The 16686-nt window shown below is 34.2% G+C and overlaps 1 protein-coding gene across 1 annotated transcript in view; it reads left to right on the top strand.

Annotated features, from left to right (window-relative positions):
- Positions 1-16686, top strand: part of SLIT2 (slit guidance ligand 2) — a 368482-nt gene that overhangs the window by 213986 nt on the left and 137810 nt on the right. The window contains 2 exon segments of the mRNA XM_017959289.2: positions 3049-3120; positions 15496-15567. Of these exon segments, the coding sequence (XP_017814778.2) occupies positions 3049-3120; positions 15496-15567 (144 nt within the window).

Raw genomic sequence — 16686 nt, 5'->3', positions numbered from 1 at the left:
CAAAGTGTACTTTTTGCATGCCCTGGTTTTTGCTATTCTGCCCCTGTCCACCTGCTTTTATATGTTGACACATTCACATGATCTTTTTTTTTTTCTTATTCCAAGTGTTTTCTTGCTTTTTTGACTTTCAATATATATATATATATTTTTGGAATTCACTGTATTCCTCCTTCTGTTTGGCTATTCACCTCATCTTCACTCGATTTGAAAATTCCTGAAGACAGGAAATTGGCCTTACCCAACTCAGTAGCCCTTGCAACGTAGAGTAGATATTAAATAATATGTTGGACTGAGATAACTGCTAACCTTCAGTTGACTATATGTACAAAATATAGATCATTGTTCAAACATAGTCTAATACATCATTTTGCAAATGACAATAAGTCAGAGTCTAGGATGAGTTAGGGAAAAAAAGCCTTCTAAATTCCAGACTATAGGAAGGACATACTGAGATTCCTGAAATCATCTTTAGAAATCCCTAAATCTTAGCTAAATATTTACCTATGTTTTCCACATACTTATTTTAACAATTTGTCTCATTGTTTAGCACGAACACCTAACATCTCTGAAGCTCAGTTTCCTTTCCTGTAAAACCAAGAAACAGTATCTATTTTACAAGGTGGTTATGAGGAATAAAGGAAATAGAGTTTAAGGTAATAATTTCTGCTTAAAAAGCAACTATTGCAGGTAGTAGGTACTAAAAATGTGTTAGTTTCTTCCTCCTGCTGTGGGTGCACATGGCCCACTTAACTGAAAGAGTCTGGGATCCATAATTATTCCTTGGCATCAGAACTGAGACCCCATAGTGTGGCCTGTGGAGCCATCTACTCAGGGGACAGCCACACATAAACCATTAGCCTTAAGAGAATAAGGAGGCTCTGAGCAAGCCACTCACACTTTTGCAAAAAAAAAAAAAAAAATTCTATTAGCAGGATTTAGATATTTGATGCCCTAGGATTCTGTTAAGGTAATTTGAAGGACTAAAATCAAATTTAGAAGGAATGGCATTCTGACTGTGCATTTCACTGTTTTTTTCTACAAACCACCTAAAATCCATCTCCCTGACTTTCTGCCCAGCCTTCTCTACTTCCGTTACTCTAAGACAAAACCATGCATAAGGACTGAGCAGAACTGAAGCTATAGGTGGGGAATGACATAGCCCCAGCTGTTGGAAAGGGGAAGGCTGCAGAGCCTAGGAGCAGGCAAAGTCTGGAGCAAACACTTCTGCCATTTTTATTCATCTACACACTCTTAAAGGCATTTTTTTTAGTCTTTGAAGTGGAAAATTATAAGCAATTAGAAAACATGGAATTGGTGAAGATATAACAGTAGAAACGCTACTAAATAGTTTTCAGGAGGCATTGTAAACAGATTCAAATTTTCTTGAATGCAATGTTTTCCTCCTCATTTCTTATTACTTATTTTCATGTCTCCTATATCTCTCTGCTTTCTCTTTGTTCTGTTGCTTTCTCTGAACACTGTTTCTGTCATCAAGGCTTTTAAATATATGTTGTTAAATATTCTTAACTTGATGTAATTAAGCAAAGGAAGAAAGTCTAAATCAATGGCAAATTGGAGAAATAAGCAATTTTTAAGGAAATGAAGGATTATTACTCTTAGGGATATACTGAAACTATTGAAAACAGTAACAGGCTACATCACTAAGGAAGTGGATGGCTGCCTTAACTCCTACATAAGCACATTTTGTAAATTTATCGTTTGAAATAATTTGTTGTGCTATAGACTTTTCCTCTTTAGATAGACTAGTATATATTTTACGACTTGCTTAGCAAACTTTTTTTTATTTGAACACTGAGGATATTGAGTTATAAATGCAAATCTTCGTTGCTTAAAACTTGGTGCTAATAAGGTCAAGACCACACACTAAATCTCTGTATCTGCCAGTTCTCTCTCTCTCTCTATTGTGCGACTACAAGTGTATGAACAAGAAACTCAGATCATAAGCAGCAGTGGGGGAGAGGATGTGGATGAATCTGTCCAATATGCCTCCTCATATTGGAAAATGGCTCTGTTTTCATCTGCTATGCACCTGTGGTTAGTAGCTTCGTATTTCTTTGTGAGCATCAGTTATCCTAGAATTTTAAAGATAATTTTAATGCCATCGTTTTTGCTGTAATAATTCATTTTGTTTGATATTTCAACTCTACTATGTGGTAATGTTACTTAAAACTAGATGAGAATTTTCTGCTTTCGTTGACATTTCTTGAATGCATATTTATATTCTACTCGTTAAGGCTAATAATACTATGTGAGCTTATAGAATTGGCGTTGGAATTCTCTGAAGGAAAAATAATGATCCCTTTCTTGAGATGAGTGATTTTTACAAACTGCTCTTTCCAGCTCAGAGTCCTTTGTTCAGTGATTAAAACGTATTTCTCAATTAAATTAAAATGCAAATATAGACAGTCTATGTTTATGATTATAATAGAATTATTTAAAGAAGGTTTTATATCAACCTGCTATTAATATTTTATGCATAAACTGTAGGTTTTATTGTTGGGCCGGTTCTTCCATGTTCCATTTTCAAGATTACTAGAAGTACTATGAAAACTTAATCATACTGTCCAGGTTTTATCAGTTTTTACCCACTCCACTCTGGGAAATTAAGGAGGCTGCTTTCTTATATACTTTATAAGTTACACCAGGGGTGTTGGAGAAATATAAACTACTAAAACCTCAGAATCCCTTGAAACTGAATTATGAACAATTTACTATTCTTTAAAGAAATGTTTTTGTTACACAGATACGGAGTGACTCTTAAATTTATGAGTACCGTATTTTATAGTTTCTTATAAAATTAAAGATCTAGAAGCATACTTCAAGAAGCCATTATTCCAACTTTTTAATTTATATTAGAAATGTAAAATATTTATATTAGAAACTGCATATAATGCTATGGATGTAATGATGATCCTCTTAGGGTTTTCTTCTTCCTTCCGGTATCCTATAACTTCTCAAACATTTGGATTAACGTAATCTTTAAATAATATTCTCTAACGTGATGCTTTCTGTTGTTGTTGTTTTTAGTGATCTCAGTGAAAACCAAATTCAGGCAATCCCAAGAAAAGCTTTCCGTGGGGCCGTTGACATTAAAAATTTGTAAGTATATATTTTTAAATTTATAGTGCTTTAAGTTACTATCTATTTTCAAAGTCAAGTTTATATTAAATAAAGTGTCAGAAAGGAGACCTTGTAACAGTAAATTGACAATTGTTTTCACAAGCTGTTTGACGAGATGCTCATTTAGAAGATGTCTGGAAACAAGTCATCATTAAATTCATTCTTTAATCCTTGTGATTAATCTTTTGAAAGCTGTGAAGTGATTTGATTCACAGATATTTATGATTTTTTTTCCCACTTTTTCTGTCAGCTTACTTTAGTAACTATGTTTTTAGTTGCTGTTGGTGTTTATTAGAAATAAAACTGTTAGTTTTATTGTTGGGCCAGTTCTGCCATGTTCTGTTTTCAAGATTACTAGAAGTACTGTGAGAATATAGACTATTCTTTTCTGGAAATAGTGATAATATTTTCTTCTTAGAGACACCTGTAGCCTACAGCTACAACTTTTTCCAGAGTTTTAAGATCACCCTTTTCATTAAATACCAAAAGCATGAGAAAGACAAAATTATGTATTTCCCTTTGTGTGAATGTTTTTCTTACATTTTCCTTCATTTCCTCATGAAAGAATATATTTATAGCATCCTTTAAAAAACTAAAAGTGAATTTCTGTGTTTTCCTTTGATAAATCTTTAGTCTGGTGTTTCAATTATAAGCATTTTTTAAAGTGCCTATATTTCTAAAGGTATATATCAGATTTAAGATCTCATTGACAATCATAATATCAATATATCTCTCTCTAAATTTTAAACTGCTATATTAGCTTCTAAAAACAATGGTTTTCGATAGACTATGAATGCTGGGACATAAATGTTTTTCTTAGCTTTTACGTTAGTTTGGAATATAAGGGAGAAAAGCCCCTGTGTACTGAGATTAACTGTCAGGAATTTAATATTTCTTAGCTAGTAATAAACAGGGCAGGCACTTTTTCAAGAATTAACTTATATTCAGAATTCTCCAGGGTTGGATCCGATGCCTTTTTTTTTTTTTTTTTCAGTAGCAAAAGTAAGACAGATGTTTTCCCTTGTCAAAGAAGACAACTGTTTATAAAGCCACAGATTTTGGCTTCTATGTCTTCTCCTTAATGTAAATGATTTTTTTTAAACTTGTACTTTCTAAATGTACAGGTAAAGACAGAAAACTACAAGCTTCTAAGGTATAAATGTACAAAGCCATTAAAACCATGGCTGTAGGTTTTTATGGGTGCTCAATTTAATACGATTTTATTTGCTTTCCTTTTACCTTTGCTAGTTAGGGCTTCGGGAAGTCTTCAGGCAGACTCAATGATACGTGGTGTTCAAATCTACCTGGCCAGAACAGTGTGCAGGAATTCCTATGTACACTTACTTAAGTTGCCTTCACTTAGCTGTAAAACTACGGCAATAGCTACAGTTGACCCTCCCTTAGTAATGCTATTTGCAATCTTACAATAGTATTACCTCTAATTCCTTAAAACAGGTGGCTTTTAATCTTCTTAGTAAAGATATTCAGGGAATCCAAGTAAACAAGTGGCTCTCCTCCCACATTTAAGGATACGCATGGAAGTAGGGACCACTCATGATGGGATTCTTCTTTATATATTTTGTATTTATCCTTAAAACATATGATTTTAAAAGTTTAGAGATAACAGAGGCTAGTCAGTGTTCTATCTAATGGGATGTTGATTTAGCAAAGTTTTCAAATCTTTTCTCCAACACAGGCATAATTTTTTCTCAAAATGTAAAGATTTTTTTATTATCATTTATGCAGTTAGATGAGTTTTTTTAAAATATTAATGCAGTTAGATGAACTTAAGACTGGAGTCTCAGAAGATTTTGTTATTTTTTGGACTTGCAAGTATGAGCAAATTAGTCAACTTCATTAAGCCTTAGTTTTTACTCTTTTTTTTTTGAGATGGTGTCTCGCTCTGTCACCCAGGCTGGAGTGCAGTGGTGCAATCTCAGCTCACTGCAACTTCCGCCTCCCGGGTTCAAGCGATTCTCCTGCCGGAGCTGGGATTATAGGCACCCACCACCATGCCTGGCTAATTTTTTGTATTTAGTAGAGATGAGATTTTATTATGTTGGTCAGGCTGGTCTCGAACTCCTGACCTCGGGTGATCCACCCTCCTTGGCCTCCCAAAGTGCTGGGATTACAGGCATGAGCCACCGTGCCTGGCCAGTTTTTACTTTTATAAAGTAAACAATAGTTATTTGGGTTTGGTATGGTTATTAGGGAAAGAAGATGTATGAAAGACCTTTCAAAACAGTAAAATGCTATGAAAATACAGTATTTCATTTGCAAGTATTTGACAAATCAAATGCTAAAAGTTAACCCTGAAAAATGCATTGTAAGGAGAGACAGGAAAGTATAACATGAAGGGATTAGCAATATTGACTAGATATGACTATTCTTTTATGGGTCATTTTGACATGAAGTTACAAAGTAAAAACAGAAAATATACTAGAAAGTACTAAATGAATATACACAAGACCTTGATTTTTGAACAAGACATTAAGGGCTGTAGGTGCTAGGAAAGAGAAAAATATCACTTGAAGTTATCAGGGAATGGTTAGATTGGAAGAGTAAAACCATAGTGCTGTGCACTCTGTGTGTATGTGTGTGTGCGTAATGTAAGTGATGGAATGTGCCCAAGCCCAGATTTTGGTTTTTTTGGGGTTTTTTTTTTTTTTTTTTAGACAGAGTCTTACTCTGTCACCCAGGCTGGAGTGCGGTGGCATAATCTTGGCTCACTGCAACCTCTCCCTCCCAGGTTCAAGCGATACTCCCACCTCAACCTTCTGAGTAGCTGGAATTACAGGTGCCTGCAACCACACCTGGATAATTTTTGTATTTTTAGTAGAGATGGGGTTTCACCATGTTGGCCAGGCTGGTGTTGAACTCCTGACCTCAAATGATCCACTCGTGTTGGCTTCACAAAGTGCTGGGATTACGCACTTGGTCATCCCTGTTTTTTAAAGGCAAAGCAGTATGTATCCTGAATAGCAGCAGTGGTAAGAATTATAGGGATCTGAATATGGGGGGAGCTGAGTATTGTGGCATGTACGTCATTTCAACTTTGGAAGCTTATGTTTCTACAGAAGAAAGGGGGCTTCAGAAACTATGTGGATGATGAATGATGTTGATCAAAAGAACAATTTATTCCCACTGTTCTCATTGCCTTCCATGTAACAATGTGAAAGACAATGAGGGAAATATTCAAATATCACAATGAATGTATAGGTTTATTTTATGAATTAGGATCACAGCTGCAATATTATAAAAATTTTACATTAAAAGGCATTTTCTAGAATTAAAAAATAGTTCAAACTACATTGTTCAAAAAAAAGTTCCAATCTCATGGGGTTTGTATGAAGTTTAGTTTTATCACTAAAACTTAGGAAGGCTATCTGGTAAAATTTATTAAAATGGAGGGTAAATTTTAATTCCTATTATTATGAAACTGGTGAACATAAGTCATCGTCATGACTCAATAAATTTCCATTAATATTAGCAATATTAATATTATTAGTATTTGGTGTAAGAAGAAGGTACAGTACTTCATCCCATGTATCATTCTAGTATGTCCATTTACAAGTTGAAAAACCCTGCGTGGTGCCATCGTGGCTACTGTTCAGAGTTATTCAGAGAGTAAAAGAGAAAAAAGAAGTTGCTCAGGCCATATTTTGTAAAGCACTATGTAAAAGCCCAGTCTGATGCACTGTAACAGGTTTATGGGATTTACTACATTCAGGCCTTAGAGCAAATTCCAGCGTTCACAAGATTTTCACTAAAAGCATTTGCTTTAATCTTGTGGATTGTCTAAATATGCTCTAGGCGGTATCCCAACAATACGGAATTGATGCTGTGGAAATTTTGCAGATTAGCAGATCTCATTCCCCTTCCTCCAGGCAAGCCACACCGAAACTATTCTAAACAGATGGACATTTATCTTGCTCTTAAACATCTCCAGGGAGGACTTCTCATAACTTTTTTGCTTCTCTCTATTCATTTCTTAACTGGATTAAATTTTTTTACATTTTATTTTGCTACCTTATTTTCTCCAGCCACAATTTAAGCTACTTTTTCCCCTGACATTTTAGACAGTGAGGTATGCTATGAGAATAACAAGATCATATGAAAATATCAGCTGAATTATAATGTTTATAATTAGGATTTACATTTGTGTTTTTAAAGTCCCAAACCAAATATCAACTAAAGTATTGATAGCATATCATTATCAACTGATGCTTTACCAAAATAAAACCAATATTTATGAAAATTTTCTTTAGAAATATGTATATATATTTAAAAAGCCTTAATACTGATGCAGTAAAGCCTTTGCTGCCTTCTAAACAAATCTTGAACAGGATCATGTTACATTGTGCCACTGATTTGTTTTCAAGTATCTATTAGGCATTTCCATTAATTGATAACTTAGAAAAATATTAAAATTAAATCTCACTTTACTGCCAAGAATTATGAGCTTATTCTTGAAGAATTTATAGTACTTAGTAAGTACCAGAATATTTCAAAAGTCTTTTGTTTTTATGATAAAACATTCTTACTTATAGTTATTCTAAGATTAAAGAAAAAAGGTACAAATATATAAACTTTAAAATTACCTAGATCACTAGTTTTTAGTCACATCACAAAAAAAATCTAATTTACTTTACCATTAGTTTTTTAGTGAGTTCAGTATGCTTACTTAAATTAATTAAATTCAAATAGGACGTATTTTAAATGTACTATGTGAAATAAACCACCCCTGCTTTTTGCTTCTTTAATTTTGCAATACATCCACAAAGTGCATCCTCTATTCCAATGAAACTTTACTATTCTTTCTTCATAAATAAATATATCTCTTTCCAACTTGCTTGCATTATCTCAATTCCATTAACCCCATGTCTGTTATCAGTCTTATAATCCTTTTCCAGAAACAAAGTGCTTCTTGGTAAAAAATATGTTGGGGAAAATATTTGTATTCTTTTTTGTACATGCATTACTTTTTAGACAAGGTTTTGAGTCACAGGATGATTCAGCATGATTCTCTTTAGGTAAGCAAAAATATCATTTGGACAATAAATATATATATTCCTCTGACATTTTAGGAAAGAAGTCGCCCAATTTGGAATACATTATTTATTAACATAAAACGATTTGGCAAGCAGGATAGAGACAGTTCATCTATGTTTTGTTACAGAGCTATTTACATCAGTTAGAAATTTTGTTTTTCTGTTGGAACTCTGTCATTTTCAAGTTTTGTATCTATGGATCCATTAGAACCCATAGAAGGAAAACTCACAGTTCTCTCCCAGATACACAGAGATACTTACATATTTCTTCATATTTTAATTTTTCTTCTCACTTTAAATATCTCTTTTCTAGTTTTCTCTGTCATCTACATAATTCCTAATGATAAGAGAGCAAGGGTTGCTCACTTGATATAGAATCAGTATGTAACAAACAGAGAAAAGAGGGTATGTAAATTTTACCAGGCAAATGCAAGACCTCATTAGGTTTGTCATGTAAGTTAAATCATAATTGCAAAATGTCTTCTTTAATCTGTTAGTTTTTCTGTTTAATTCATTGGATTTTATTTCAAATCCATTGGTATCAGATTGAAACTGTAAATATCCATGCCCCTAGCTCCTTCCTAGAGTATTTTCAGTAAGCCTGAAGCTGAAGAGACTGTAAATGGTAGGTTGATTTCTCTTCCATAGGGATTGCTATCCTTACTCTTAAATAGGTCTTCAGTGTGGTATAGAACCTTCTGAACAAACCTGTAGGGAGGGCTTTTTACTTAGATAGATAGTAAATGAAGGTAAGGTCTTTTATTGCCTTTCTGAAATGAAACTTACCTTCATTTCCTATGTACCTAAATAAAAAGGGGTTGTCTCAGGCATTCATATATAAAAGAAAAATTAGTAGCTCAGCAGAAGTCCCCATCAGTACTATGGGAACTGTCCATGGTCCTGTATTTTGCCTGGTTGCACTCCCTCTGAAAGCACAATGAATTGTGATAATCCCCAACAACTATGATGAAGTTTGCTACCAATAACCTCTCCATGTTTGTGTTTTGCTTTGTCTTCAGAGTGCTTTCAGCAGTTTTTCTTCAATAATGCATTTTGTCATGTAAAAATGTAATCTAACAATATTTCTTCATAAATCCTTTCTAGAACAAAACAAAAGAACACAAAACACAAGACAATCTGATTCAGTAATTGGGAATCCAATTCACATATTTACAAAATATGCATTGGCATAATTGTGCCGTGGCTGCTATATCCTTTGATTTTTTGCATCTTTAACACTGAACTGCACACTTTGTGACCCCTGAACTCATGTAATAGCCTGCTAATTGAATTATGACCTCTAGTTTATATTCTCATTAGATAATTTTAACAAGGTTGCCAGATTTTTTTCATAAAGCATTGTTTATTATCCCATTACTACACGGTTTAAAAGTATTCAGTTTATTTAAAAAGTTGTTTTAAAGTGCCTTTGTTATAGACACTATGGCAAAACCCTGGGAATAGGGCAGAATGTTGCCAGTTCTATAGTATCTATAGTATCCTAGATACAGGAACTCTAGAACTAGGCAGAATGTTGCCTAGTTCTACAGTATCTATGGGAATTACAGACTCTTTCGTGAAAGAGCAGAGATGATTATTAAATGCTGTAACATCCAGTCTCTTTAGGCATTCTGACTGGTCCTAATATTCTGACTTTGACCCAGGCTCCTAGCCCCTTCTTCCCTTCAATCTGTACAGAAGCTCTTTGCTCAAGCCAGAATGGCCTCTTTATTGCAGACATTCACTGTGAACATTGTAGTGCCTCTGCTCACAACTACTCTTTGATAGACCCATTACCTCCATAGGAAATACCCACTTTATTTTCTGTCTAATTAGATTGTATCCATTTTTTAAGGATCTAAGGTTTTTGAGGGTTTTTTCCCCCTTTATTTCATGACTACATCAGCCTAGAATAGTCTCTGTCTTTTCTAACATTCTAGAGTACTTTTCCTGTGCTGGTCTCTTCCATAGTCATCACTGATTTAGCTGAAACCCCCATTTGGAGAACAAAAAGCTCCTGAGTCTTTTTCCTGACCCACTATGTATTGAGAGGGAGTTCTGGCAACACATGCATCTCCATTCCAATGAAAACTTCACAGACTGTTTGCTATCTGCCATGTATAACTTACTGAACTTCGGTGAGCCTCACAGTCTCAAAATCCAGATGATGCTAATTTCTCCTTCCCAAGTTATCATGAGGAATAATGAGATGACGTATCTACAGACCCTGCTATACGCTATGAATTCATTAAATGTTAGCAATTATTATTATCATTTTCAGTTTCTACCACTTTTGATTAGTTTACTTACAATTCCTAGGACTTAACGTCAGTTTAGTTGTCCTTCCCTCAAATGATGTTAAAACAGGATCCCCGCCCCCCATCTCTACAACTGCTATCTGTTGCTTCTTCCCCCCAAATTGACAAACTTACATAACTTTATACCATAGGCTATTCCTATAAAAACTGAGATTCTTTATTCCTATGAGAATAGCAAATTGTTGCCTGAAAGATTTAAAAAGATTAAATTCTCACATAATGTAAATTACTTTGGGGTCCTCAGCATGGTCCTTACCTTAATTGCTTTCTTTACCAGTTTTCAAGTTAATACTGATCTGCTTTTATGCAGAGATAAAGGATATAGTTGCTGAAACTTATGTCAAGGATGTACATGTATATGGATCGATTTTTATTTTTCTTATAATCTATATCATAATTTGTATCTGGGGCTACTCTTTAAGAGCCATGATTGGCATAAATATTGGTATATATAGACATTTGTATTGACTTGAAGTTTATACATATATAGGAAGAAGGAGAAGAGACCACGCTCATATATGTAGAGCTTTTTTATTCTTTTTCTCCCATGTGGTTTATATGTTTTATTTCGTTTCTTGACAATAGTGAAAAATTGTTATTCCTTCATATTGATTTTAGCCATTTTGATGTGTCTTAAGTCAACTATAGTTTTGGAGTTTTCTATCTTACAATAATAATATGAACATGAAGTAAACTATTTCTAGCACCTTAAATGAAACAAAACAATACAAAATTGGAGCATAGTTATAATAATTTTGTTGAGACATTGAGAGATCCTGATTGGCTTAGAAATTATTAAAGATTGCTACGTTCTGCATTGTTACAGTTAAGTACATTTTATGTGTCATCTAATTCTTACCAAAAAACCTATTAGTTATGAGAACTTATAACTTGGATGCTGCAGTAAAACATGAATTTGCTATGGGTAGGAACACACTGATTGAAATTATTGCAGTTTTATATATGTTATTAATCTAAGTGTTGTATATGTAATTCAAATGCAGTATGATATCCATATTTTAAAAGAATAAAACAGGAAATTCTTTAAGAAAACCTAAATGATGGACTAGCATCTCTAACTGTTTCAGGATGCCAAGTAAACAAATGTCTAACCGTTTTGTCATTTAATATACCTATTAGTAAAATTTATATTTAGCAAGATTGTATATTGTCCCCCATACAAGGAATAAATTAAAATTTGAAACTAGGACAAATTATTTTTAGTATTAAAGAAAATCAGATGAGCTTCAGAACTTTTTGCGCGTGAGGCATAGAGTGGTATCTCTTAATGTATGGAGTCCATCGACACACTGCATTATGTAAGACTAAATTTACCAGTGCTGGTAAAAATCAAAATGGACTATGTAGAGTTATTCTAGGGTGTCAAAGATATACGTCCTACCATCAAAAAAAAAAAAAAATCAAAGAATGTTAATATTGAGAGATCATGAATATTCTTCTTTTTTTCTTTTTAAGACATGGAGTTTTGCTCTTGTTGCCCAGGTAGGAGTGCAATGTCACAAGATGCGGTTTTGGCTCACTACAACCTCCACCTCCTGGGTTCAAGCGATTCTCCTGCCTCCTTCCTAGTAGCTGGGATTACAGGTGCCCACCACCACGCCTGGCTAATTTTTGTATTTTTAATAGAGATGGAGTTCACCATGTTGGCCAGGCTGGTCTCGAAATCCTGACCTCGGGTGATCCACCCGCCTCGGCCTCCTATAGTGCTGGGATTGCAGGCATGAGCCACCGCTCCCGGCCGAGATCATGAATATTATTCTTCTTAACCCCATCATTTCCATAAGATTAAAGCAGTTCTTCAAAACACAAATGTACACACTTGGACAGCAAAGGATTGCATAGAAAGGCAATTTGGAATTTGAATAGAAGCCAAAGGGAAGATTGGAGTCAGGAAATAAGGGAGATGAAGACACAAAAGTATGTGCTAAGTTAGGTCAGCCGAAGGTCTGAAAAAAACCACTTATGATGCTTCTGCCCTTAACATCCAAATCCCTTTAATGATCTGCAAATTTACACTATGTCTTAGTGAATAGTTGAAGCATAATTTTTTTGGAGAAGTGAAAAAGTCTCCTTGCTATTTTCTTAATTCAGAATAATTTCATGGCACAATTGGAAATCACATCTAAAGAAGGCCAGCCTGTCACTAAAGGTATGGCAGAGAACAGATCCTTTCCTGTTTACAGAAGCCAGAAGTAGGCAGGGCTTGAAAGGTAGTGGAGAAGGGAATGAGCAGGGCAAAACAAAGAGTGCGGCTAAGTAGTCCAGAAATCCTGAAATAAATTACATTGTTGCGTAGTTTTGACACTGTTTATCTTGAACCACATACAGACAAATGGAGGTCTGTTGGGAGAGATTTTCTCATGAACAGTCATACGAGCACAACACTTTGTGTAAACCTTCCTTTGAATATCACGAAATTGACAGATTAATGTAAGAATTATTTACTTGTTTAACTTGGATTGTCCTTTCATATGAGTAACTTCATGAAATACCTTCATGTTCAGGGAATATGTGGACTCAGATACAACAGTATTCAGAGAACTTTTAAAGAAAACATCAGTCCTATGGAAACCAAATATTCTTAATGGTTTAGCACCAGTAAGGGCTTAGATCTCTGTTAAGAATATGAAGAAGCATGTAACCATGAGCAATGTTAAAGAACAGTGAAATTACCAAAGTTTCCAGCAGCATCTCAACTTCTGCTCCTGTAAGGAAAGTTGTCGGCCTTCCAGTCCTTGTAGGACAAGGTTTGCTTGAGTGCTTTCTGGCATGCTGGAGGTTCCCCTTTGTGTATCGTGTGCATGATTTAGAAGAAGCTGTGTCAGCATTGATTTATACATTGACAGCTAAGGATAATAAGATATGGGCAAACATACAGCTCACCCTTTTACAGATTAACCTGGAGACTGCATTAGGCAAATTTGATAGCATTAAAAGATTTTGCCAATTTGTCTGGAAACAATTTCTCTTTTGTAGTGTGTCAGGGGTAACACTTTATGCCATTGTACTAATTTAAATGGCTTTGATAAATTGTTCAAGAGGTTAGAGAATAGTAGTGTAGAGATATATATATATAGCACTTTAAAATAAAAAGGCTATTAACTTAATTGTTAAATGAATTTAATCTGTAAAAATCAAAAGTACTCAAGAATGTAAGTGTTTTCTTGGAACCACAGCAGCCGTATTACATCATAAGACTTTAAATGTCTTCTTAGAAAATAAAATACTTCTGCATTACGTCTTAATAAGTAGAAATGATTTAGGCTATTGTAGTAGCATGGATGTTAGCTATGATTTGGGGAAAATCTTAAGTTTTATAAACTAAGGCTTATACAAGCAGTAAAATTGTATCTTCCTTGGGGCGTACCTTCGTTAATATTGCATGTCCTAAATTGTACCATTTGCAAGACATCAAGGTAGCCTTGTGTATGATTGTGTCCCCTAGAGATCTTCTTACAAATGAGATGTATATTTCATGAGACATTGTCTATATACATAATTTCTAAAGTGAGGAACTTGAAGAGGCCCCTCTGAAAGTCACTGGATTAAATCATTGCACCTTTATTCAGTAGCCTTGTGAGAGTAACCACTATTTTATAGAAATGTTCAAACAGTTCTTTACGAACAGACCTCAGATATGAATTAGCCCTTTCAGTGAATGCTGAACTTGAAACAAGGACAGGATACATCTGTATTATGATCATAATCTTACTCCTGTTCATCCACATTCTCTCACCCAGTGCCTGCAGAGCTGAAAACTCGCCTCTTCCGTGAAACATTTTGTTTCTATCTCAAGTGAAACATTAAAATACTTTTTTAACTGAATAACATCTCTAACATTCAAACTACTATATTTAAACAACAACTGCTTGTTTGGGAAAAAAAAAAAAAGAGTGTCATACAGATACAATATAGTACTCCACTGTTAATTTCAACCAAGTAGAAGGCTCAATACGAACAAGGAAATTTTAATTCCACAACAAGCAGCAGGAAAAGCAGACATAACCAAGTTTGGAGCATTCTTTTTTTGTACTATGAATTTTAACAAGTGCTTAAGATATTGAGGAAGATTCATTTACTTCAATGATGCATTATTTAGAATTTAGCTGATACAGCTTTTAGGCTTTTTACCATAGAAACATGTAGCGTTTTTATGGTGTGCCTGCAGTATATGTTTCTTAGTGGCTTTAACCAAAATTAGCATCATTTTAAAAAGCAAAATTGTTATTTAATACTTTAAAACCTATCTTCTGGAGAGCGATATAATTCTGGAAGTTCCTTAATTCGAAAGTATGCTGTATTTACAATGCAGAGCATTTACATATAATGATAAAGAATGTGAATTACTAAAATAGTGACATTTAATATAGAACAATTACTAGCTTTCTAAAGTGTATTTCTGGTTGGGAATAAGAGCAAACTATATGGGACGTCAGTTCCCTTTCTCGATTTGGAGTTCTTGAAGGAAAACTGCTTTTAAAAGAAGGAAACCTAAAAGTAGTGTTGCTCTTTCATGCCAAGGATAGTGAAATTAACATGCAGCTGGGCTTCTCTGATAAATGGATTCTGTTAGGTCACTGAGGGGGTGCATGTGACATTAAGTGATTTACAGTCCTTTACCTTAATGAAATTGTTTCAGCAAGATGACGCTGAAAGCTCTTAATGGATAGCTTTTCTTGATGTAATGAAATTGCATTCCTATGGCATTTAATATAAGGTGCAGTTATTATTTACTGGAGCTTTCCAAGGGCTGCTATTTGCACAGACAGTTCAGAACAAAAAGAGATTTCAGTGGCGGCATAGAGGCTAGAATGGCTTATGACATTCGTAAGCAGATGAGTGTGTTTGTGAGGGCACTTCAGTGAGTGTGTCCAGGGTATCATAGACCCTTCAGGAAACTTCCCATCACCTACCCCAGCTACTGTCCATCCCTTCTACATAGATTCTCGTAATCCATTTAACAGGCAACTGGATTACAACCAGATCAGCTGTATTGAAGATGGGGCATTCAGGGCTCTCCGGGACCTGGAAGTGCTGTAAGTACTGCTATTTCTCTTACTCTTTTAATGGGGGCTTTGTGTCTGGACAGGACAAATGTGGAAGCTTATCTGCTAGCTTAAAACCTTGTTGTCAAAATAGTCTCTCAAGAGATACCTTAAATAATTCATGGTGAATACAGGGAAGAGTCTAAATGCGTGTGTGCAAAACCTTGCGTACCATATCTGTATGTTAGGTAAAATTGTCTAAGGTCACTCAAATGTTCTTATAAATAGTTTTATAAGATTCATAGAATTTATCATTGCTAAATGTTGAGGTAAAATCAACTTTATAGGAAAAATAACATAAAAAACCCTCTTAGTAGCTGATATCTTGGAATAATTTGTCGTTGTTAGGCAATGGAAACACAGTTTCTCATTAAAAAAATAAAATTTTTAACCAGGTGATTTAACATTATTTTTGTAAGAATACTTTGAAATCTGCTTCCTAAGGTTAATAAGCCACCCATTAGATCCATTTTCAAGTCTTCACTACTGACTTTGTAACGTACAACATACAGACTTGAATTATAATGGGCAACCTCCTTCTTTCCTCGCTGGGTAGACATGACTGACAAAATTGGTTAGAGGCAACTAAGTAACCTCTATTGATCAATGACTTATTAATTTTAATGAAATTACAAATTTTAATGAAAACTATAGTTACTAAAGCATCATATGCCGCCTATACATTTTTCGAATTTTTTCAGCCAAAATCCACATTTGTAGCTTTTTAAATACACTTACATTTCCTCCACAAATTAAAATATTTTTCTCTGCTTTATTTCATCCTTGACAAATTTAGTCAGAGATCTAAAATTGAATTAAATGTGAGTGTGTTTTTAGTCAATTTGTTAAAAAGTTATCGAGAAATCATAAAATCCTTCCTCTTCCCAACAAAAAATGGATTCATTACTTTATAAATCTAGTTTCAGGAATGGAATATAATTCTGAAAATAAATTAATCTTTCAGCTAGAATGGCTTATTTTATCAGTATTTTTATACGGTTTTGGTTTTAATTTCAAGAAAATAGAATTTCCAGCTGTGTAGTGTAATGAGTTATTAATTATTTTAAAAGATATGTATGTATGAATGAATTGATTGGGATAAAATGTGAA

This window comes from Papio anubis, chromosome 3 (genome assembly GCF_008728515.1).
Source record: "Papio anubis isolate 15944 chromosome 3, Panubis1.0, whole genome shotgun sequence".
Taxonomy (NCBI): Eukaryota; Metazoa; Chordata; class Mammalia; order Primates; family Cercopithecidae; genus Papio; species Papio anubis.
This window is presented reverse-complemented; position numbering and strand designations above follow the sequence as displayed.